Source organism: Pseudochaenichthys georgianus, chromosome 24 (assembly GCF_902827115.2).
Source record: "Pseudochaenichthys georgianus chromosome 24, fPseGeo1.2, whole genome shotgun sequence".
Classification (NCBI taxonomy): Eukaryota; Metazoa; Chordata; class Actinopteri; order Perciformes; family Channichthyidae; genus Pseudochaenichthys; species Pseudochaenichthys georgianus.
The window spans coordinates 33201597-33227343 of record NC_047526.1 but is presented as its reverse complement, the minus strand read 5'-3'; the positions used below and the strand labels follow the sequence as shown (position 1 = coordinate 33227343).

Sequence of the window (25747 nt, the reverse complement as noted above, 5' to 3'; positions counted from 1 at the left end):
AGAAAAGTAGAAAGAACTTATTTTCTCCGCCGTCTTAGGCCTTTTACATCTGTGATCCTGTCCATTCTACAGTACTGCAATACTACCGGGTACAAGTGTTTGACAGCAGCTTTCAAATCAAAGCGGCTGTCCAACAACATCCTCTCCGACCCAAACCACGTTCTGAATGTGAACTGCTACCATCTAATGGGAGATGCAGGGTCCCACCATTCAACAAAGTCAGACTGAAGCACTCCTGCATCACTCAATCCTCACAGTGAATACAGAGCTACATGCTAAGCTACAATCGGAGGTGCGTGGCGCAGTGGGTTGTGCGTTGGGATCAGGGGGTCACAGGTTCAAACCCCACTGCAGTCAGCATGTCGTTGTGTCCCTGAAGACACCTCACCCCAAATGGCTCCTGTGGGGATTGCCCTCAGTATTGAGTATGTTAGTCGCTTTGGATAAAAACGTCTAACAAGTGACATGTCATGTACTTTTAACTTTTGGTAAAGAGTATTTTGTTGGCACTACTTTATGCATTCCACTTGAATTGAGTTTGCAGTGTGGTGGTGATGCAACCTCAACTCTACTGAACACAACTAGAGATAACAGCGGAACGAGTAAATAAAAAGTAGGAGTGTGTGTGTGTGTGTGTGTGTGTGTGTGTGTGTGTGTGTGTGTGTGTGTGTGTTGAACTTTGTGCTCGGTTATTACCAGTTGGGGTTAATCCAGGAGGATCTTTCAGCAGAGCGATTCCTTTACTCTGAGCAGCTGCTGTGTGAAGCCAAACGGAGCTTAAGTTTGACTTTTTAGTTACATTTTTATTAGTGGTTTTTCAGTTTCTGAGAGGCAGCCATGATTAGCCGTAACTTTAAGAACGTGCTGGTGGTCTCTGTCGGGTTCCTCTCACTTTTCACGGCGTATGGAGGCCTGCAGAGTTTACAGGTAAGTGGAAAAGTGTATTATTTATTAGACAGAGTTGTGATTTATTGTCCATTCTCCGTTCTGGATTAGTTGAAGTTGTTGCAATTTTTTTACTGAGACCAGCAAATACACTGTTACAGTAATGAAGCCGGCTAACTCGTTTTTTCAAGGTCTTGTTGAGACATGAATGTTCTAAGTCTGGCTATGTTTTTCAGGTGATAGTATGCTGATTTAGTAATTGTGTGGGACGTGTGGGATTTGAAATTGAGGTCGGGGTCCAGAACGACGCCGAGATGTCTCACCTTTTCCGATGTATTTAGCAGTAGGGCTTCTAGTTTAGCGCTCACTCCAGCCCATTCCTCCCTTTTGGCAGCAAAGATAATTGTCTGTTGTTTTTGTTTAATTGTAGGAAAGTGTTGCTCATCCAGCTGCTGATTTGTTCCATGCTGTTGGTGAGGGGTTGCGATGGTCCGTAGGCAACAGGCTTTATTGTGATGTATAACTGAGTGTCACGCGCATAATTGTGGTACGACATTTTGTTTACTTTTAGGATCTGGCCTCGTGGAAGCATGTTGAATAGAATTGGACCAAGAATCGACCCACATGTCATGGCTGTTTCTACCAACAGACACAAAAAAAGTCCTTATCCTGCAGACACGATTTGAACCAATTAAGTGCTTTGCCAGATAAACCAACACAGTTTTCAAGTCTGTCCAGTAATATTTTGTCCACTGTATCAAAGGCGGCTCTGCTTAACGTTTATTTGACAGCAAAACTGATGTTAACGGTTCTGTTGTGTTTATGTTCGTCTATACTTGAATACAGTTGGCAGTGGCAGGAACAGAAACTGTGAGACTGTGAGGATACACTGTACACTAGAATGACTTTTAAAATATCCCGTGCCCTTCAATTTGTATTTAGCATTATACCCTTACGGTAAGTCCAGAAAAGCATTCAACAACCTGCAATTATATAGTGCACACGTACTGATTATCAAAACGTGTATTTTAATAATTGACAGTAAAGTGATTGCCTGGATTGATTGTTTGCCGTTTTAGGTTTTATAATCCCCTAATGGAAGAAAGACATAGACCTATAGTTAGGATGCAACTTCTGGCAGCATTTCTGATCAAGAAAAGTCAAAGAGTTTTAGAAAAAAATGAAAACAAAGTGTTTTTGCACGAGGCCATTTCTCCATAGCTGTTCTGAACACGGGGAGCGACCCCGGAGGAGATGGTTGTGCAACACAACAAATAAAATAACAATATTTTGGAAAGGGAAATGATACAGTTATCATGTGCCAAAATGTTTAGAGAATAACAAATATTTGACAACTTCCCATAATGCAGTGCTCTCCAGACACATTAAAGAGGCCCTATTATGCTTTTTGGGTTTTCCCTCTCCAGAAACGCCTCCATTGGACTCCTTTGTTTACTCCCGGAACATAATGACATCACTACGTAACACTCACGCTCCTATTGGCTAACGCTCCAACACATTGTACCTGATAGGCAAAGGGGCGGGACATCTTTAAGCAGGTTGACCAATCACAACAGAGCCGAGCAGCTGACCAATCAGAGCAGACTGGGCTCTGGTTTCAGGCGGAGGGTGAAAAGAGGTGTTGCAGCACAGGCAGTATGAGAACAATAAAGAGCTTTTTGAACATTAAAGCATGGAGACATGTAGAGACACTACATACTGATATACACCTGAACATCAGCAGGAGAGGACTCTTTAAAGTAGAGACACTACATACTGATATACACCTGAACACCAGCAGGAGAGGACTCTTTAAAGTAGAGACACTACATACTGATATACACCTGAACATCAGCAGGAGAGAACTCTTTAAAGTAGAGACACTACATACTGATATACACCTGAACATCAGCAGGAGAGGACTCTTTAAAGTAGAGACACTACATACTGATATACACCTGAACATCAGCAGGAGAGGACTCTTTAAAGTAGAGACACTACATACTGATATACACCTGAACATCAGCAGGAGAGGACTCTTTAAAGTAGAGACACTACATACTGATATACACCTGAACATCAGCAGGAGAGGACTCTTTAAAGTAGAGACACTACATACTGATATACACCTGAACATCAGCAGGAGAGGACTCTTTAAAGTAGAGACACTACATACTGATATACACCTGAATATGAGCAGGAGAGGACTCTTTAAAGTAGAGACACTACATACTGATATACACCTGAACATCAGCAGGACATAACTCTTTAAAGTAGAGACACTACGTACTGATATACACGTGAACATCAGCAGGAGAGAACTCTTTAAAGTAGAGACACTACATACTGATATACACCTGAACATCAGCAGGAGAGGACTCTTTAAAGTAGAGACACTACATACTGATATACACCTGAATATGAGCAGGAGAGGACTCTTTAAAGTAGAGACACTACATACTGATATACACCTGAACATCAGCAGGAGAGGACTCTTTAAAGTAGAGACACTACATACTGATATACACCTGAACATCAGCAGGAGAGGACTCTTTAAAGTAGAGACACTACATACTGATATACACCTGGACATCAGCAGGAGAGGACTCTTTAAAGTAGAGACACTACATACTGATATACACCTGAACATCAGCAGGAGAGGACTCTTTAAAGTAGAGACCCTACATACTGATATACACCTGAACATCAGCAGGAGAGGACTCTTTAAAGTAGAGACACTACACACTGATATACACCTGAACATCAGCAGGAGAGGACTCTTTAAAGTAGAGACACTACATACTGATATACACCTGAACATCAGCAGGAGAGGACTCTTTAAAGTAGAGACACTACATACTGATATACACCTGAACATCAGCAGGAGAGGACTCTTTAAAGTAGAGACACTACATACTGATATATGAACCTGAACATCATGTGTCCTCTTTAAGAGCCATCAATGTGTTAAGCTGTATTTCCTTGGCGGTCGTGCCTCTGAAGTGTTGAAGTGCTGCTCTGACAGAGGTGTGTGTGTGTGTGTGTGTGTGTGTGTGTGTGTGTGTGTGTGTGTGTGTGTGTGTGTGTGTGTGTGTGTGTGTGTGTGTGTGTGTGTGTGTGTGTGTGTGTGTGTGTGTGTGTGTGTGTGTGTGTGTGTGTGTGTGTGTGTGTGGTGTGTGTGTGTGTGTGTGTGTGTGTGTGTGTGTGTGTGTGTGTGTGTGTGTGTGTGTGTGTGTGTGTGTGTGTGTGTGTGTGTGTGCAGAGCAGTCTGAATGCGGAGCAGGGGATGGGCGTGGCGTCTCTGAGCGTCATCTACGCCTCACTCATCATCTCCTCCATGTTCCTGCCTCACATCATGATCAAAAACCTGGGCTGTAAATGGACCGTCGTGGCGGGCATGGCCTGCTACGTCTCCTACTCCTTCGGAAACCTCTACCCCGGATGGTAATCAGTAACACTACACACACTAATAAAATACACAAAAGCGGTGTTGATACCAGGCCGATTCTTTCTATCAAAAACTGTTAATAACGCATTTGTTTGGATGCACTTTGATTATCCCAGCAAAGTAAAAAACACCACGCTCAAATAAATATCCGTAGAGCTGCAACTAAGGAATTGCAATTGTACAAAAATTGTACTCATCCAATTAATAGTTCACAACTAATCAACTGCTCAATTCATTCTTGCAGCTTATCCAAAACTACAACTTTTAGAAGCATGTTTTAATTGGTCAGCACCATTCAAACATTTGAAGTTAAATTCAAAGGTGCATCGTTTGCGCAAAAGTTACATTCTGGGAGTATTCACGTAGAAATATGTATATAATTTAAGTTTAAATACAATAGCCTATACTTTGATGACAATTGTTGACAGATAAGGCTAAAAGATCGAATGATAATGGCCGTTATCGAACCCTACTATTATTATTATTTATTACATTTTAATTATTATTTTCATGTGGTTTTATTAATGTATTCATCTATTTATCACTTAATACATTTTGTTCAAATGTTCTTTTTATTATTTATATTATGTGTTTTTTTATTATTTAATTAAAGATATTTTTGGGGGATTTAATGCAAAAGAAAATACCTGTTTCTTTGTTTTGTTGAACTTATGCTGCCTGTAAAGACACTAGTCTGAAGTATGAGCAAAGAACATGTATGGAGCTACCAAAAGGAATAAAACAGCCGTACATTTTCTTATGATTAATAATAATACAGGGTGTCCGCGGGGTCTTAAAAAGTATTAAACAGCATTTTCCATGGTATGATATTTAGTAGCTTGTTTTCAATACGTATATAAATTGTCCAAAGAGGTTGTATTCTACAGTGTGCCTGAATGTAATCATTGCGTAGGTGTGTGGAAATGCAAGTTTGCGTACAAATGGTTGGAAGATAAGGAGGAAGGACAATCAATACTGTATATAGTCAATGTGTGTCGCCATGGTAACCGGTTAGAACTCGAAGTGGCGATGAGGTCTTAAAATGTACGGAAAGGGTCTTAAAAAAGGTCTTACGTTTGACTTCAGGATTCCTGTAATAATAATGATATTTTCTTTGATTAAGTATTTCTGCTCTCTCTCTCAGGTACACCCTCATCCCCACCTCAGCAGTTCTGGGTTTGGGGGGGGCTCCTTTATGGTCGGCTAAATGCACGTTCCTGACCATCGCCGGGAACGCTCAGGCGGCTGAAGACGGGAAGAAAGGATCCGACGTCATCAACCAGTACTTCGGCATCTTCTTCTTCATCTTCCAGTCGTCAGCGGTGTGGGGGAACCTCATGTCGTCACTCATCTTCGGACAGGACAGCAACATCGGTAGGAGAAGCCCTGGAAGGGAATAACATACAGGAGATATTAGGGATAGATGTAGGGGAAAGTAGTAATATTCTAATGTTTTCTTTTTATCATTTACTTAATTATTATAATTTGCTCTTCTTTATCGTGCTGTGCCTCATGATATAATATGTACTAAAAAAGCTATACTTTTGTTTTTGATACTTACGTATATTTTACTGATAACACTTCAGTTTAACATCACTTTGTAACACTTGCGCTTCTATTGGCTAGCGCTCCAACACATTGTAGGCTACGTGAACAAAATGTGTATACTTTAAAGAGTCCTCTCCTGCTGATGTTCAGGTGTATATCAGTATGTAGTGTCTCTACTTTAAAGAGTCCTCTCCTGCTGATGTTCAGGTGTATATCAGTATGTAGTGTCTCTACTTTAAAGAGTCCTCTCCTGCTGATGTTCAGGTATATATCAGTATGTAGTGTCTCTACTTTAAAGAGTCTTCTCCTGCTGATGTTCAGGTGTATATCAGTATGTAGTGTCTCTACTTTAAAGAGTCCTCTCCTGCTGATGTACAGGTGTATATCAGTATGTAGTGTCTCTACATTAAAGAGTCCTCTCCTGCTGATGTTCAGGTGTATATCAGTATGTAGTGTCTCTACTTTAAAGAGTCCTCTCCTGCTGATGTTCAGGTGTATATCAGTATGTAGTGTCTCTACTTTAAAGAGTCCTCTCCTGCTGATGTCCAGGTGTATATCAGTGTGTAGTGGCTCTACTTTAAAGAGTCCTCTCCTGCTGATGTTCAGGTGTATATCAGTATGTAATGTCTCTACTTTAAAGAGTCCTCTCCTGCTGATGCTCAGGTGTATATCAGTATGTAGTGTCTCTACTTTAAAGAGTCCTCTCCTGCTGATGTTCAGGTGTATATCAGTATGTAGTGTCTCTACTTTAAAGAGTCCTCTCCTGCTGATATTCAGCTGCATATAAGTATGTAGTGTCTCTACTTTAAAGAGTCCTCTCCTGCTGATGTTCAGCTGCATATCAGTATGTAGTGTCTCTACTTTAAAGAGTCCTCTCCTGCTGATGTTCAGCTGCATATCAGTATGTAGTGTTTCTACTTTAAAGAGTCCTCTCCTGCTGATGTTCATGTGTATATCAGTATGTAGTGTCTCTACTTTAAAGAGTCCTCTCCTGCTGATGTTCAGGTGTATATCAGTATGTAGTGTCTCTACTTTAAAGAGTCCTCTCCTGCTGATGTTCAGGTGTATATCAGTATGTAGTGTCTCTACTTTAAAGAGTCTTCTCCTGCTGATGTTCAGGTGTATATCAGTACGTAGTGTCTCTACTTTAAAGAGTCCTCTCCTGCTGATGTTCAGGTGTATATCAGTATGTAGTGTCTCTACTTTAAAGAGTCCTCTCCTGCTGATGTACAGGTGTATATCAGTATATAGTGTCTCTACTTTAAAGAGTCCTCTCCTGCTGATGTTCAGGTGTATATCAGTATGTAGTGTCTCTACTTTAAAGAGTCCTCTCCTGCTGATGTTCAGGTGTATATCAGTATGTAGTGTCTCTACTTTAAAGAGTCCTCTCCTGCTGATGTCCAGGTGTATATCAGTGTGTAGTGGCTCTACTTTAAAGAGTCCTCTCCTGCTGATGTTCAGCTGTATATCAGTATGTAATGTCTCTACTTTAAAGAGTCCTCTCCTGCTGATGCTCAGGTGTATATCAGTATGTAGTGTCTCTACTTTAAAGAGTCCTCTCCTGCTGATGTTCAGGTGTATATCAGTATGTAGTGTCTCTACTTTAAAGAGTCCTCTCTTGCTGATGTTCAGCTGCATATCAGTATGTAGTGTCTCTACTTTAAAGAGTCCTCTCCTGCTGATGTTCAGCTGCATATCAGTATGTAGTGTCTCTACTTTAAAGAGTCCTCTCCTGCTGATGTTCAGCTGCATATCAGTATGTAGTGTTTCTACTTTAAAGAGTCCTCTCCTGCTGATGTTCAGGTGTATATCAGTATGTAGTGTCTCTACTTTAAAGAGTCCTCTCCTGCTGATGTCCAGGTGTATATCAGTGTGTAGTGGCTCTACTTTAAAGAGTCCTCTCCTGCTGATGTTCAGGTGTATATCAGTATGTAGTGTCTCTACTTTAAAGAGTCCTCTCCTGCTGATGCTCAGGTGTATATCAGTATGTAGTGTCTCTACTTTAAAGAGTCCTCTCCTGCTGATGTTCAGGTGTATATCAGTATGTAGTGTCTCTACTTTAAAGAGTCCTCTCCTGCTGATGTTCAGGTGTATATCAGTATGTAGTGTCTCTACTTTAAGGAGTCCTCTCCAGCTGATGTTCAGGTGTATATCAGTATGTAGTGTCTCTACTTTAAAGAGTCCTCTCCTGCTGATGTTCAGGTGTATATCAGTATGTAGTGTGTCTACTTTAAAGAGTCCTCTCCTGCTGATGTTCAGGGTCATATCAGTATGTAGTGTCTCTACTTTAAAGAGTCCTCTCCTGCTGATGTTCAGGTGTATATCAGTATGTAGTGTCTCTACTTTAAAGAGTCCTCTCCTGCTGATGTTCAGGTGCATATCAGTATGTAGTGTCTCTACTTTAAAGAGTCCTCTCCTGCTGATGTTCATGTGTATATCAGTATGTAGTGTCTCTACTTTAAAGAGTCCTCTCCTGCTGATGTTCAGGTGTATATCAGTATGTAGTGTCTTACTTTAAAGAGTCCTCTCCTGCTGATGTTCAGGTGTATATCAGTATGTAGTGTCGAGATAACACATTACAGGAAAGGAAAACCCCCAAAAGGAATAATAGGGCCCCTTTAATTACAGTGCCAGAGTAAATGCACCTACTTTAGCTGATCATGCACAAACTGGGCAAAGTCTAAGTGCTGACTGACAACTTTTTTTATGGCTTTAATTTAAAGAGACTAGGTGTGTGTGAGCTCTGAGTGGATGATGTTACCTTCATCAGTTTATCATTTTATTGCTGTTAATGCTTCCCAGTTTATCAGCTCACATGATGTCCGGGGCATTTCTTAGAAGAACACCACAAAGATTTTTAATTCTTATTCTATTTCTGGTGCTCAATTTGTTCTACAGGCTATAGATTATCTAGCTTACATATAACATACATTTGTACTGAAGCCCTGGGAGAAAGACGGTGTTTATTTTTACTCAATATAATACATGTCTTATTTATTTTATTATCAGTGTTTCCGCTTTGAAAGTTGCATTTTATAACAAAGAAACATGCGATAATATTTATTTATAATAATTAACAATACACTGTTAACTGAACTAGATAACTGATGGGTATACACACAAACATGTCTCTTAAGATATTTGTAAGTATTCTTTTTGTGTAATGAAATGGATGCATATCATTGTCTTTAAAAGGGTCTGCATACATTTTTATTTTCTCATTTAAAATCATATCGTTGGTTCTGTGACTTATTGAAAACAATTTGTCCGAGAAGTTACACACTTAAAAGTAAAAAATACACCCACTAGTTGGCTTCGAGCGCTCTGAATGTAAATGTGTGTGTGTTTCCTGGCAGCGATCATCCCGGAGGAGCAGCTGCTGGCGTGCGGAGCGGCAGACTGCAGCCTGGACCTGAACATGAACAGCACCTCCACCCGGCCCGCGCAGGAGCTGGTGTGGACGCTCGTCGGATGCTACATCGGTAACTTTGACTATCAGGGGCTATATATTATTATTTGAAGGCATGTTTGGGCACTGGGTGTAATTGTATATTTATATTGGAGACTATGGCAAGCCGATTTAGCTTTTATTCATTTCTGGAGGATATCAAAAAACAATTCTTACTAGTAACAATGTTTATTTCTGATATCAAAAATTCTATTTTAACTAGTTAGAATGCAAATTCTTGATATCAGAAATTCAATTGTAACTAGTTGTAATGTGTTTTAGTCAATTTATTGAACATGTCAGAAACAAAAAAATATAACAATAATATATATATATATATTCTCTTTTTTTCACTCAGATTAATAATTATAACAAAGTACCAAAATAAATAAATAATAACAAACCAAAAAATAAAAAATAAAATAATTTTCAGATAGTCTCTGTTCATGTTCAACAGGGGCAAGAAAAAGCTTAAAAAACCATTAATGATTTGACTCCTAAATAATACTTTCATTTTAGATAGACTTGTACGTGTATTCTTGATATCAGACATTCAATTGTAACTAGTTGTAATGTGTATTCTTGATATCAGACATTCAATTGTAACTAGTTGTAATGTGTATTCTTGATATCAGACATTCAATTGTAACTAGTTGTAATGTGTATTTCTGATCAGAAATGCGATTTGAACTAGTGAGAATTGCATTGTTGTTCTCATTCATTTCAATGGGTGTTGGCATTTGAACTGATGCCAATTTGCCAATTTCTGATATCAGTAATTAAATTAACTAGTTACAATTATATTTGAACTAGTAAAAATACCAATTTCTGATATCAAGAATTCAATTTCAACTAGTCGAAATGCCAATTGTTGATATCAGAAATACAATTTGAACTAGTTACAAAAAAAATTGAATTATTGATTCAATTTTTTTATATCAGAAATAAACATTATTACGAGTCAGAATAGATTTTTTGATATCCTCCAGAAATGAATAAAAGCTAAATCGGCTTGCCATAGGAGACAGATGGAGATGGGAGTAGAGCACTAGTAGGCAAACGTTTTTTTACCAAGGTGATTCAAGCAGGAAAGAAAGAAAGCCATAGGAAAGGCTTGAGGAAAGTAAACCTGTAGGAATAAAATGCACAGAACTTGCGATCTTGTCTGGACTTGGATCATTCCCTGCGTAAGATTCGCTCTCTGGCGCCTCAGCGGCAATCATACTTTTAGTTTAAACTATGATTTTGGCCGCTACAGGTGTAGTGCTATTTTTACAAGTGCCCTAGCGCACCTATGACTCGCGCATATGGACATAGTTTACGATATAAAAAGTGTGCAAATGTATTTCTTATCCTATCCAAATAGATTACCAGATTTCGTTTTGTTTCACTTGCCTCTCACGACTTCCGTAGATTGGAAATTGTGTTGCAATTTCTTATTATTAACTGGGTGTATTTGTGCTGGATGGTCTTATAGCAGTGAAACCAAAAAGTAACATTTGACAAAGTTCCCATAATCCTTATATTTTTGCTTTTATACCAGAAAAAATAACCCTAAAAATCTTGTTTGATTGAAGTAGTACGCTGCTATGGACAGTCTTGCACTAATGTACATTCTCAAAGATATTGTAATGCCAGTTATTTTGTATATATTGATTGTTGTGCTTTTATTTAGGTCTTAAAGTGTGCATATAAATAGTCTTTTGATTGTTTGTATACATATTGTTATATATTTGTTTTTTATTCGGGATTGTGGGAAACGGTATGTCGATCTCTCGGTCTGTACACACAAACCGAAAGATTGACAATAAAGTTGACTAGTAAATTCACATTAAGTTTCTCTTTACCAAACCTTCATTGTCTTGCTGTATTTCAGGCGTGGGGGTGCTGGCCATGATCATCGTGGCCGTGTTTCTGGACAACATCGACCGGGAGGAGTCGAGTCACTTCAGGGAGAACCGAGAGCCGTTCTCCAAGACGTTCCTCGCCACGTTTCGGCTGCTGAAGGACTGGAGGCTGCTGACCCTCATCCCGCTCACCATGTACAGCGGCTTCGAGCAGAGCTTCCTGTCCGGGGAGTACACCAAGGTGCGGAGGCCAAATTCATTTTATATGCTACACAAATATGGCCAGGATCCTTTACATTTTCGGATTATTGGGTTGCAGATTAGAATGTTCCAAAGGGGGGGTTGTTGAGCATGAAACACTTGACATAACTAAAGGATACGTTAAAAAAGAAAGTGATGTCAAAGAAAACTATTGCTGCTAAAAAGTTAGCGACGATCGAGTCAGAGCTAATCATTTCAGTTTTTAAATGACTGTTACTGTCAACGTACTGTCTTCTCTGTATCACTATACTTGTATGCACTTGTCTTGTAACTCCTATATCACGAAATACAAATAACCTGCTTTCTAAATGTTGTGTTTCTCTGCAGAACTACGTGACGTGTGCGTTGGGCATCCATTACGTTGGATATGTGATGATGTGCTTCGGAGCCACTAATTCCGTTTGCTCATTTTTATTCGGGAGACTCGCCCGGTACACAGGGAGAGCCGCTCTCCTCTTCTTTGGTAAATTTCAATGTTTGTTTCCTAGATTTCTCAGAAGAAAAAAATAGCCTTTTTAGCATTTTCCAGCTAAATAAAGAGGGTATTTTTATTGTTGATTTCGCTTAAATTGTGGAAGATTTTTCACATGTCAATAATACAATAATAAGGAACACTTCATCTTATAGTTGAGATACTTACTTTTCAATGGACAGGCAGGAGTTAAGAACTGTTCATACATTTGTGAAGTAGAAGTATAAATAAGCAACCTGTTCCTCACATCTTTATTAAAGTATACTAAGTTATTCATCTGGATTTGTGTCTTCATGGTTGATTGCAGCTTTTACAAGACATTTAGGATAATAGTGTCAGCTAAAGCAAATGTGGTGTTGTGAAAATTGATTGAATAAACCTCTGATTTGTGTCTGTCTTCAGCTGCTTTGGCGAACTTCTCCTGTATCATCGCTCTGTTGTTCTGGAGGCCTCATCCCGACCAGCTGCCCGTCTTCTTCGTGTTTCCCGCTCTGTGGGGGATGGCCGACGCTATCTGGCAAACTCAGACCAACGGTAAGAAACTCCTGTAAGAAACTCCTGTCAGTCTTATATAATAATAATATTGAAAAGGGTCCGAAGATAAGCTTCCCTTTAGTCTTACCTGTCAGAAATAGTAGAGCAGGTGGACTATTTTTCTTCTTCTATTGTTTTATGGCGGTTGGCTTTTAGGCGCATTTACCGCCACCTTCTGAAATTGAGTGTGGATCATCACGGGGTTAATCTAAATTCTTAATATAATTCCTGTCCTTTTTAAAAACCTAAATACTGCCCTGCATGCTACATCCCCTGAACTCCTTCTCAAAGTCTCTGCTATATTTAATTCTGTTTGATTTCTGTGCAGTGCTTACTTTAGTAATATACGTTCTTGATGGTTTTTGGGACATTGCAAAACCAGGTGGACTCAAAGGCAACGGGAGCTTTTACAGGAACAACTTAACGTCACAAGACTTACATACAAACTGATCTGATGAGGAGATGATAAACCAGTGGCTGCAGATTCAGGTGAAACTAATACATCAGTGAAGGGGTACGCTATCAAAAAAGGCGGGAAAAAGACAAAGGCAGGAAGTGAAAAGCAAGCATGACACAAGGCAAGTCTACTTTCAAAATAAAAAAGGAAAGGGAGCCAGGATTCTGACACAGCACTTCTTTAACATTATATAATTGAACCTTTCTGCATTAATAAGTTCACGTTAAATGACTAAACCTATGTTATATATGTTGTTGTGTTATGCATTTACATTCACATCAACATTTTCAAAACTAGAGAAATGTTACGCTGTGTTTAAAATCTCGTCATCTGTAACTGTGTTCAAAACCCCTTTGAGCAAGCAGTTCAAATCAAAACTGCTAGAAAAATATTTTTAATCCAGTTTAAAGCCACATTTCTGTCGCTATACTTAGACCGGATGAAGATTTGAGTCCTCAGACGCCTACATCTTAAAGTGCACCATGTTATTTGTAGGCAATAGCATAGGTCTCACATATATACAAATATATTAAAAACATGTCTATGATGTGTTTTGCTCAAAATACCAAACAGATCATTCTAGCCATGCCTCATATCCCTCTATTTCACTTCCTGTTTCTAAAGTGCTGATTTGGGAATAAAGCTTAAATAAAAAAGGAGGGGTCTGAGCTCATGCGGGACCCGGCAGCTACCGTCTAAACTAAATGCTGCCGTGATGAAACGCCATATCATGGATTATCAAGGATCTGAAACAGTCTGGAGCTCAAAGGCTTTCTCTCTTGCCGGTTATACCACAAGGCGAGTTCCTTTTTACTTCCTGCTTCTTCACACACATGCTCTCCAGCACAGGTTAGCTCTGAGTGTTAGCGATGCTAATGTAAACACCGACCATATTACGTCCAAAACAGTCGGGCATTGTTTCTGATAGCAACGTTTCTGATTGGGCCGTGGGTCCACATTTCAGATATTACGTCATATCGGACGCAAATCTGGATCAGCTCCGTTGTAGCCCCGTTTTTAGAGATTTGGGTACGGAGGAAAAGAGAGAGGGTTTTATTTTCTGACGCTGCGTGAGTTCCCTGACACACCGGGGACACATGTTGATGTATAAAAGACATCAAAAAGTGCATTTTGCATGATAGGTCCCCTTTAAGTTATAAGAGATACACCCTGAATAAAAGCTAGCAGTAGCCCACTGTCCACCAAAACTGCTTTGAGTGTTTTGCTGACTTTATTACCAGGTCCATTTGTTTTCAAGAGAAGACCTGTGTGTTTAATTCCTCTCGCATTGAAATCCTCCCAAAAAATCAAAAAATTCGCACAAAGATGCCACACGATTGAATTGTCATCAATCTCTGCTTTTGTTCAGTTTGAGAGCCCCCTAGTGGCAGAAAATATACATGTGTCTTTAAATGTCTTCCTTATGTCTATATGTAAATGATTATGGTTGTTTTAAAGGTCCCCTATTATACTGTCTTTCATCAATATATTACAGCTCTCAGATATATACAGAACATGTCTCTGAAGTGTTTGTCTCCAACCTTAACTTGGTTGCTGATTGGCTAATGGTTACCAAGACAAAACATCGTTATGACATCATAAAGTGGCCAAAATCTGATCTGCTCATTTTCAGACAGGTTTTTATAGAAATGGATCAAAAAGAGAGAGAATCTTTGTTCCTGAAGCTTTCAGAGTCTCTTTACACAGAGGGGACACATGTTGATGTAGAAGAGACATGAAGAAGAGGGGACACATGTTGATGTAGAAGAGACATGAAGAAGAGGGGACACATGTTGATGTAGAAGAGACATGAAGAAGAGGGGACACATGTTGATGTAGAAGAGACATGAAGAAGAGGAGACACATGTTGATGTAGAAGAGACATGAAGAAGAGAGGACACATGTTGATGTAGAAGAGACATGAAGAAGAGGGGACACATGTTGATGTAGAAGAGACATGAAGAAGAGGGGACACATGTTGATGTAGAAGAGACATGAAGAAGAGGGGACACATGTTGATGTAGAAGAGACATGAAGAAGAGGGGACACATGTTGATGTAGAAGAGACATGAAGAAGAGGAGACACATGTTGATGTAGAAGAGACATGAAGAAGAGAGGACACATGTTGATGTAGAAGAGACATGAAGAAGAGGGGACACATGTTGATGTAGAAGAGACATGAAGAAGAGAGGACACATGTTGATGTAGAAGAGACATGAAGAAGAGGGGACACATGTTGATGTAGAAGAGACATGAAGAAGAGGGGACACATGTTGATGTAGAAGAGACATGAAGAAGAGGAGGACACATGTTGATGTAGAAGAGACATGAAGAAGAGGAGACACATGTTGATGTAGAAGAGACATGAAGAAGAGGGGACACATGTTGATGTAGAAGAGACATGAAGAAGAGGGGACACATGTTGATGTAGAAGAGACATGGAAGAAGAGGGGACACATGGTGATGTAGAAGAGACATGAAGAAGAGGGGACACATGTTGATGTAGAAGAGACATGAAGAAGAGGGGACACATGTTGATGTAGAAGAGACATGAAGAAGAGGAGACACATGTTGATGTAGAAGAGACATGAAGAAGAGAGGACACATGTTGATGTAGAAGAGACATGAAGAAGAGGGGACACATGTTGATGTAGAAGAGACATGGAGAAGAGGGGACACATGGTGATGTAGAAGAGACATGAAGAAGAGGGGACACATGTTGATGTAGAAGAGACATGAAGAAGAGGGGACACATGTTGATGTAGAAGAGACATGAAGAAGAGGAGACACATGTTGATGTAGAAGAGACATGAAGAAGAGAGGACACATGTTGATGTAGAAGAGACATGAAGAAGAGGGGACACATGTTGATGTAGAAGAGACATGAAGAAGAGGGGACACATGTTGATGTAGAAGAGACATGAAGAAGAGGGGACACATGTTGATGTAGAAGAGACATGGAGAAGAGGGGACACATGTTGATGTAGAAGAGACATGAAGAAGAGAGGACACATGTTGATGTAGAAGAGACATGAAGAAGAGGGGACACATGTTGATGTAGAAGAGACATGAAGAAGAGGGGACACATGTTGATGTAGAAGAGACATGAAGAAGAGAGGACACATGTTGATGTAGAAGAGACATGAAGAAGAGGGGACACATGTTGATGTAGAAGAGACATGAAGAAGAGGGGACACATGTTGATGTAGAAGAGACATGAAGAAGAGGGGACACATGGATTTTGCACAATAGGTGTCCTTTTAGTTACATGTCTCTGCTTTCTGTCCCGCAGCTCTTTACGGGATCCTCTTTCCTCGGCACAAAGAGGCTGCGTTCGCCAACTACCGGATGTGGGAGTCCCTGGGTTTCGTTATCGCCTTCGCCTACAGCACCTCCCTGTGTCTGGAGACCAAACTGTACATCCTGCTGTCTTTCCTGGTGCTCACCGTCATCACGTACCCCATCGTGGAGTATCACGAACGCAAACACCCAACACCGTCTATACAGGAGGCCGGGCACCCGCCCCACAACCAGGAGGGCTTCCACAACGACCAGGGGAAGATCGTCGCCCAGACAAAGTTGTAGGGACAGATTTACGGGAGATTTTGTTTGTTTTTTTGCACCCTGTTCTGGACATTAAAGGTGGGGTAGGTACGTTTCAGAAACCGGCTCGAGATACACTTTTTGTTATATTCCATGGAATGCTCTTAACATCCCGATAGCAATGAATATCAAAGTGCTTTGACAATAAATCCATAAAAACATTTCATCTGTAGAAGCCGTAATACTGTAAAAAGTACAAGATGGCCTACCTGCCTGTCAGCCTTCCATCGGGGCACAAACTTATCTCGTGCCCTCATTGGTCGTGTGTGTTGGGGGAGGGGCTCTGTAAGGAAGTGGCAGATTTTCTCCGGTTGTGTATTTTCAAATTCTAGCGATCTCGAGCCGGTTTCTCAAACTTACCTACCCCACCTTTAAGATGGAAATTAAGGGCCTCACATTGATGCCAAAAATGTTTCTAATTACCCTGAACAACTAAGAGAATTATGGAGGTTCAATCAGACACTGCATCCTGATTTTTACTGGTTCAGCCACCCTGCCTAAAAAAGACTCCTTTCCCCTTGTAGAACAATTACAATACATTTCACAAAAGTAAAAAAACAGAACATAAATATCTATTCTTGTATGTTTGACTCAATAATAATAATAATAATAATACATTTATTTTGGGGGGCGCCTTTCAAAACATCCAATTTACATTTACAATTTTACCTTACAAATTAAAACAGTGGATTTAGTGAAGTATCAGCCGGGGTAAGACGAGACAAACAGGAAGTTGACTACAAAAGGACACAAAAGGACACAAAAGGACACAGGGTACAGATTATAGAGAACATGCCAGTTTGAACAGGTGGTTTTGAATGTTGTTATGGAATGACAAACAATGAGTGTTTATAGGTTTTTGTTGGTAAAATATATTGTGTGTTGTGTCTCATTTACCCGTGTTAAAACGCAGATTATACATACATGGTAAATACGGGTAAAATAGAGGTTCTATTAGTGGATCTTATTGCCTATTTTAAAGTGTTAAAGGGTTGTTTTACACGATCAGGATTTGTGCAATTATGAAACCAACATATTTTCTACTCAGCAGTATTGTTTCACATCTTTTTGTAATGTTACTGAACTGTAACTGAAAAGCATATACTGTAAATGTTGTTGATAAATGTTGAATAAATGTTTAACTATTTGTGTCAAAAGCAGTGTCGGCGCCAGAGATTTTCTTTTGGGGGTGCTGTGGGGTAGCTTGACGTTTCATAGAGGGTACTCTGGGTTTCCCATTAAGGTACCGAGCGCTACAGGGGAATGTTCTCCTGCAACACTCCCCACGCACACATACGTGTCTCAATTCAGGGGTTGCATCCTTCGAAGGGTGCATTCGTAGACCGCATACGTCACTTCCGCCGAAAGAAGGCTATCCCAATTTAAAAAAAAGACGAGACACCATAGACGCGGGAGAGACGGGAAACTGCGACACCGTTGGCAGAAGGAAGAATGGAGAGAAATGTGTGGAAATAATACCATAAATAAAATGTTACCTCTCATTTATCATATATGAAGGATTCATTTTCAAACATTGATTAAAGCCAATCTTAAAATGATTTAACACACGCCTGATTTCTACTACCTTCCCACGTGAATCCTACGCACGGCGTTATACATGAGGCCCCTGGTGTCAGTGGGACATCATCTGGGCTGGTTGAGGGGAAGAAGGAGAATATAAACTGTTATAATCACAGCTATTAAGATTAGAACACTAATATTGTTAACAATCTATACAACATGCTTTTGTTCCTTTAAAAAACATATTGTTTTATTAGTACAGACAAATTAAGACTTATTTTAAATATATGAAATAATATGATTAAATTACATCAGCTATATATAATTTACTTGTTAACTTACTAATGTAACATTACTGGGGGCTAAAGGAACAGCTTCATCTTATTTACCTGGCCATGGTTCTCTTTATTTAATCTCCGACGGTGATCTCCAAAAAATGTAAAAGTAAAGTTTCTGGATCCTTTTCAGCTAATTTGCGAGCAGGCTGCTGGAGCAACGCAACCGAACAGCGCGTATCACGTGACGTAAATACGAAGCGCTCCGTAGGCTAGACCGTCTCATTTCGTAGGCCGCTCGGTCCAGCCAGCCTTCCCGGTCTACCTGGGCTGGGTCCTCCGTGGACCGTGTAGGCTGCGTCAGCGCCATGCTGCATACTCCGAAGGATGCAGCCCCTGAATTGAGACACGGCCACAATGTACCGACTGTTACTATGAAGGCTCGATAAGCAGGGGTAAAGTACTATTTTTATTGCAAGTTGGGTGTGGACATAACATCCGGGGGCATTTAATATTGAACTAAAAGCATCAATCTGGTGCAATTTGAGAGCAAAATGAAGAGATCTATGGATACATCTCTCAACACCCATTTGAAACAGAACTGTAAACAGCTTTTCTATTTCTTTATGGATATTTTATAAATCACTCCCCTTTCAAACTGTATTCTTGTTTTACTGTCATAGTATTTCATACCTGTTTTTCATTTATGCTCTTATTTTTGTATACTGATCATAAACGTGTGCCTCAGAAATACTTATTAATCGTGACCAAACCGTTTTGTGACCCACTGAGATAACTTAGACCAGTGGTTCTCAACTGGTGGGTCGCGACCCAAAAGTGGGTCGCGGACCCGTTTTGAGTGGGTCGCGGATGTGTGAGTAAATTGAAACTTCTTTTTTTTTTTTTTGGGGAAAAAGTCAAACTTTTATTTTGAAGGCCCGATTTTCTAACAGAGCAGGCGTTGGACTGGAAGTAACGGAGACCATAAACGGTACTTCCAGTCCCTGAAATGACAGCTGTCAGAGGGGGGAGAGTAGATTTAAAAGGGTTAGCGGAGCGCTATGATAGGCTTGTGAGAATAGAGCGAAGTGATTGGTTAAGCTGGAGAGTGACGCCTCCGATCACTTATTGAGAGGAGAGAGAGTAGAGACATAGAAATAGTAAATGAATGAGTAAAGACGGTCTTCCTGGTTGAACTTGAACTTCATTTAGTCTCAGCTCACTTCCACATGTTCTCCATCAGCTTCGTACGGCACCTTGGACACAAGAAGAACATCCTTTTTTTGTTTTTGAAAGACAAACCTTTATTAATGATCCAAACATTTCATTTCATCAGTTTCACTTTATCCACACCATGCGTTTAATCTCAGCTGTTTCAAACAGAATCAGACAAGATTTCCTTATTGATTATTAGATTATTATCATGATAAGTTATGTTCTATAAAACATCGGAGTACCCACTTTCCATTTGGACACCAACAACAACAACAACTAGTCTGCAAAACAATAACAATGTATTTCCCGAGCAAAGACTCTAAGCTATTTACAGGAGAATAATAAATGATGTCCTTATTGATTATGATCATGACAGTAAGTAATATAATTTTAAATGAAATAAGTGTGATAGCCATCTGGGAACTCGTGTGTAGTTAATTTGGGCAACAACAATAACATTTAATCTGTCAAAAATAATACATGTGATTATAAATGTCTCTATTGTTTTAGAACCAGAATAAAATGTGTACAGTAAAAGAAGCTCTGCTGCTTTCTCTCTGAAGACTCGTACAAGAGAAACGACAACATGAATCAAAAGAAATATCCAACACATATTTAGAGCAAAGTTTACACATCAGTTCAGGTGAACAAGGATCCTCCTGAGCAGCCTCCGTGGCTACACAGACACAGGAAGGAGCCGGAAGAAAGTCCAACATCGACAGAACAACTCATGAGAAGATGTTCAAGCCCCGCCCATCATGTTTGATTGACAGCTGATCTCTGCGCAGTGAAGACATGGACAATCAGCTGTGAAGGACACACGGTGAGTTCAAGAGAAGAGTTCCTCCAAGGACTCCAGGCTATTTGAGTTTACAAAACTCAGCAGTGTCTCCATATTCATAACAAAGACAAAGTCCAGCATGCAGCGGCTGAGTGAACGTGGTCTGGACTCTGTGGAGGAGAGTCGTGGTTTCAGAGACGCTGTAGAAGGACAGAACACCTGCTCTGTGATCCAGGTACACTCCTACTCTGGAGGACGGAGGACCTGAGACGGGAGTGCGGATTCTGTTGTAATGAAATGAATAACTGTTTTCGTTACAAACTAACGCCCAAGATTTGTCATTGAATCCAAATCCACTTTCCCAATCTGCTCTGAGGATATTCTTGTATGCGACTGCTACATAAACTCCTCCCCCTCTCCACTCCACCTCCCAGTAACAACGTCCAGTCAGACTCTCTCTACTCAGGACCTGAGACCATTCAGTGAATCTGTCGGGGTGACGAGGATAAGACTGTGGTGTCATGAGTGTTGCTTTTCTGCCCCCCTCAGATAATAACAGATGTGTCTCTGCTGTGTTTGGATCCAGAGTGACTTCCTGTGAGTATCTGAAGAACCCAGCTCTGGTGGCGGGCTCTGCTGCTGACGGTAAAACCTCCACTTCAGTCGGTGAGACGTTCGTCCATTCCTCTCAGGACGTCCTGTAGTTTGTCTCTGAGTGCTGACAGGGCCGCCGTCACGTCCTCAAAGTAGCTCAGAGGACGGAGGTTGGCGCTGGAGGAGTGTGTAGCTCCACTGAGGGGGGCTGGCAGCGAGGAGGAGGGGGGGTAGCTGAGCAGGAACTGGTTGTGGTCCTCTGTGTGAGACAGCAGCTCCAGCTCAGCGTCTCTCCTCTTCAGCTCAGAGATCTCCTGCTCCAGCTTCTCCTGGAGCTCTCTGACTCCACTCACTTCTCTCTCCTGCTGGGATCTGAGCTGCTGCTTCACGTCAGAGCTTCTCTTCTGCATGAGACGGATCAGCTCAGTGAACGTCTTCTCGCTGTCCTCCACTGCTTTGTCAGCAGAGCCGTTGACGGCCTCCACCTCCCGCTGAAGCAGCTTCACCTCCTTCTCTCCGTCCTGGATCCTCTGCTGGATGTTGAGTCGACTCCCCTCCAGCTCTCTCTGCCTCTCGGTCCTCTCTGCTGCCGCTGACACCGTGTCGTGGCCTTTGTGTTCGTCCATAGTGCAGAGATAACAGATACTCTGCTGATCAGTGCGGCAGAACAGCTTCAACACCTCGTCGTGACGAGAGCAGATGTTCTCCTGGAGCTTCTTGGAGGGCTCCACCAGCTTGTGCTTTTTAAAGACAGGCGATTCATAATGAGGCTGGAGGTGTTGGTCGCAGTAAGAGGCCACACACTGCAGACAGGACTTACAGGCTCTCAGCTTCCTCCCAGTGCAGACATCACAGGCCACGTCTCCAGCTCCAGCATAGCAGAGGTCAGGAGGAGCAGCTGGGGGTCCAGTCTTCTTCAGCTCCTCCACTAAAGCTGCTAGCATGGTGTTCTTCAGCAGGACAGGCCTCGGTGTGAAGCTCTGCCTGCACTGAGGGCAGCTGTGGGTCTTCTTCTCATCCTCTTTATCCCAGTGGGCTTTAATACACTTCATGCAGTAGCTGTGTCCACAGATAGTCGTCACCGGATCCTTCAGTAGATCCAGACAGATGGGACAAGAGAAGGTTTCCCGGTCCAGCTGAACTCCTCTCTGCGCCATTTCACCTCTCAGTAGCAGCGAGTGTGTGAGCTTCACTTCCTGAGAGCCGAAACTAGTGTGACAGGTTATCTGAACAGCAGGTGTGTGGGCGGTGAATGTGGTATATCAGCTCTTGTACTTTACCCACATAGTACACACACACACACACACACACACACACACACACACACACACACACACACACACACACACACACACACACACACACACACACACACACACACACACACACACACACACACACACACACACACACACACACACACACACACACACACACACACACACACACACACATTCTCCTCAGTGTGGATCTGAAGGGGAGGAACCAGGAAATACTGAGTGGAGCTGGCTGTGGCCGTTTCTCAATCTCGAGGACACTGGCTTGGTAGTCGCGTACTTCCAAGTCACTTCCTTCAGAAACGAAGCCAGTATGCTTCCAAGCCACGGCTTCGGAAAACGAAGAAGGATTGAACAGGCTAACAAGTGTGCCACTCTCTCTAACGGTTTCAACATAAACTGTACCGAAAATAAATACCTCACGATGTCTAGTATCTAATCATGAACTTGCTTTACTTTCACGGAACACGTTGTTGGTGATAACAAATGTAACAAAGTAACACATTTACCAACACATGTTCTACGCCACTACATACTTACATTTAAGTGTGTGCTGCGTCGGTTCAGCCATTCTCCGCAAGGGTTTTTGAAATTGGTCCGTGCGCAAAGCATTGTGGGGATTTTAAGGACGCAAAGTCTACCCATGTGCCTCGAAATGTCCCCCAAACCAAGGACGCTGCCTCGGTGGAATTCCAAGTATGCTGGATATTGGAACGGTCCTGCTGCGCCACTTGATGACGTAGCATTCTTGAAATATTGGCTTGGAAGCCAGTATCCTCGAGATTGAGAAACGGCCCCTGTCTGAGAGCAGGAAGAAGAGGGAGGGCTTATCAAACTCTGACTCATTCCAGGAGGAGGAGCAGCGCTCGGACTCTGACCGACACGGAGCCTCGGTTACAACCTGCTCCTCATTTGAAAAGAGATAATAGTTGTAAAATAAGTTGGTGAACTTACAAAATCTGAAGGGGGTTAAATACGTGTTTCCTCCAGTGTAACTGTATAGCCTCAATGTCCTGAAATAGCGGATTGATTTAATAGTTGAATGTACAGTCAGTCGTTTTTTACTGTAAGTACTAGTAGTAGTAGTATTGTGTGTGTGTGTGTGTGTGTGTGTGTGTGTGTGTGTGTGTGTGTGTGTGTGTGTGTGTGTGTGTGTGTGTGTGTGTGTGTGTTCGTACTAAATATGAACCTGAAAACTATACGTCCTCTTTCATTGACACCAAAATTATGATTTATGGTTGAAATCTTCTTTTACATCTTTTCTTTTACTCTCCAACAGATGTGTCTCAATGGAGAAGAAGAAACCTCAGAGTCCATCGAGGTGAGTTCCTCCGAGGAGACGTCCCCCGCTGTGTCCCCCTTCACAGGACCCCATCACAGAGACACCCCTTCCTATAACGTGATCCAGGAAACCTCACCTCCTTCCTCACCTCCTCATCTCCTTCCCTCCTCTCCTATCAGAGGACCCTCAGACCTCCACAGACCCCCTCCCTCTCCTCCCTGAAGACCCAGCAAACATAGCTCTGCTTGTGGACGTTTCTCCGAGCGCTGACCTCCTGAACGTCCTTCCCCATGTGGACGCCTCTGCCTCCCCCTCTCCAGAGTTTCCTCACCCTTTCTCCACGGCAGCCCCCACCCTAAAGATCCCTCTAACCACCGCCCTCGCCGGGGTCCTTGTTTACGTTCCAGTTCTACACCCCAGAACCAGAACCCAGAGGAGACAGCAAGTGATCCAAAGAGAGAGTGTTTTGGCCGTGCTGCTTTCTGACAGAGGATCTGTGAGGGTCTGAACGTAATCTGATTTTAAATGAAATACATAATTGCGGTCTGGTTATTATGTACTTTATAACTCTATCATCTTTATTTTCCATTTCATTGTATTTTTGAAAGACTTTTTTTTATTGTTTTAATTATTTTATTTTCACAATTTTATCAATTGCTTATCAAACCCTTTGAAGTGTATCAGAGGAGCTCTAAAAGGTGCTATATAATTGTTTTAAATTTGATAATTGATGATAATTTTATCGTTATTTTTACTTTACTGCCTTTATTCTACCTATTTATATTATTAAGATTTACTCATTTATTTAATCATAATTTTTAATTCACTGTATTTTCACTTAAATGTTGTTTATTATGACTTTTATTAGTTTTATTTTCAAAATGTTGCCACTTTTTAACATCCTCATGTTTGTCAATTGGTCTTCAAACACAGATTAATAAAGTCATCAGTTTTATTTTCTATTTCCCTATAATTGTCGTTGATCATTATCCAATCCAATCCACTTTATTTCTATAGTGTAGTGATCACTGATTTACATAATTCACTCATGGAACTACAGGCTGGAAAACTGGGTGGGACTTTCGGAAACAGTTCTAAATTGGTTTGAATCCTACTTAAAGGACAGAAACAACTTTGTTTCTATAGGTAAATACACATCTGAGTTGACAAATATGACATGTGGGGTTCCTCAAGGCTCCATCTTGGGGCCTCTTCTCTTTAACGTCTACATGCTACCACTGGCTCAGATAATGAAGAACAACAAAATAAGTTACCATAGCTATGCAGATGACACACACATTTACGTAACAATTTCACCAGGAGACTATGCTCCAATTCAAACACTGAGTAAGTGCATTGAACAAATCAATGACTGGATGTGTCAGAACTTTCTCCAATTAAACAAAGATAAAACTGAGGTAATGGTTTTTGGAGCCACGTATAAAAGTTAGCGCTGAGCTTCAGTCTGCAATGTTCAAACCAACAGATAAAGCCAGAAATCTAGGTGTAGTCATGGACTCTGACCTGAGTTTCAACAGTCACATTAAAACAGTTTCTAAATCAGCCTACTATCACCTAAAGAACATATCTAGGATTAAAAGACTAATGTCACAGCAGGATCTGGAGAAACGTGTCCATGCTTTTATCTTCAGTAGACTGGACTACTGCAATGGTGTCTTCACAGGTCTCACTAAAACATCTATGAGGAAGCTGCAGCTGATTCAGAACGCTGCTGCTCGAGTCCTCACTGACACTAAGAAAGTGGATCACATCACTCCTGTTCTGAAGTCTTCACACTGGCTTCCTGTGTGTCAAAGAATAGATTTCAAAATACTGCTGCTGGTTTATAAAGCACTGAATGGTTTAGGCCCAAAATACATTTCTGACCTCCTGCTAAATGATGAACCATCCAGATCTCTCAGGTCTTCAGGGACTGGTCAGCTTTCTGTCCCCAGAGTCAGAACTAAACATGGAGAAGCAGCGTTCAGTTATTATGCTCCAAATATCTGGAACAAACTCCCAGAAACCTGCCGGTCCGCTGCAACTCTGACTACTTTCAAATCCAGGCTGAAGACTTTTCTTTTTGTCGCTGCTTTTAATTGAACTATTCCTATCTTAGACATCACTGTAACTTTTATCCATGTATTTTTTCTTTTAATGTTTATTTTATTAGCTTTTCTTTTTAATGACTGATTTTAAATGCCATTTTCTTAATGTCTTTCATTTTTTGTAAAGCACTTTGAATTGCCTTGTGTTGAAAAGTGCTATATAAATAAACTTGCCTTGCCTTGCCTTACA

At 41.1% G+C, this 25747-nt stretch overlaps 1 protein-coding gene and 1 pseudogene across 1 annotated transcript; one reads left to right on the top strand and one right to left on the bottom strand.

The window, feature by feature from the left end:
* The first annotated feature begins 702 nt into the window (after positions 1-702).
* Positions 703-17661, top strand: unc93a (unc-93 homolog A). Its single transcript, XM_034076401.2, has 8 exons — positions 703-927; positions 4148-4329; positions 5478-5707; positions 9238-9363; positions 11206-11417; positions 11765-11900; positions 12312-12443; positions 16194-17661. The coding sequence occupies exons 1-8, from the start codon at positions 838-840 to the stop codon at positions 16484-16486; spliced, it is 1401 nt and encodes a 466-aa protein (XP_033932292.1). The 5' UTR covers positions 703-837; the 3' UTR covers positions 16487-17661.
* Positions 17662-19651: 1990 nt separating this feature from the next.
* LOC117440122 (tripartite motif-containing protein 16-like) lies at positions 19652-22101 on the bottom strand (annotated as a pseudogene).
* Between the last annotated feature and the right edge of the window lie 3646 nt (positions 22102-25747).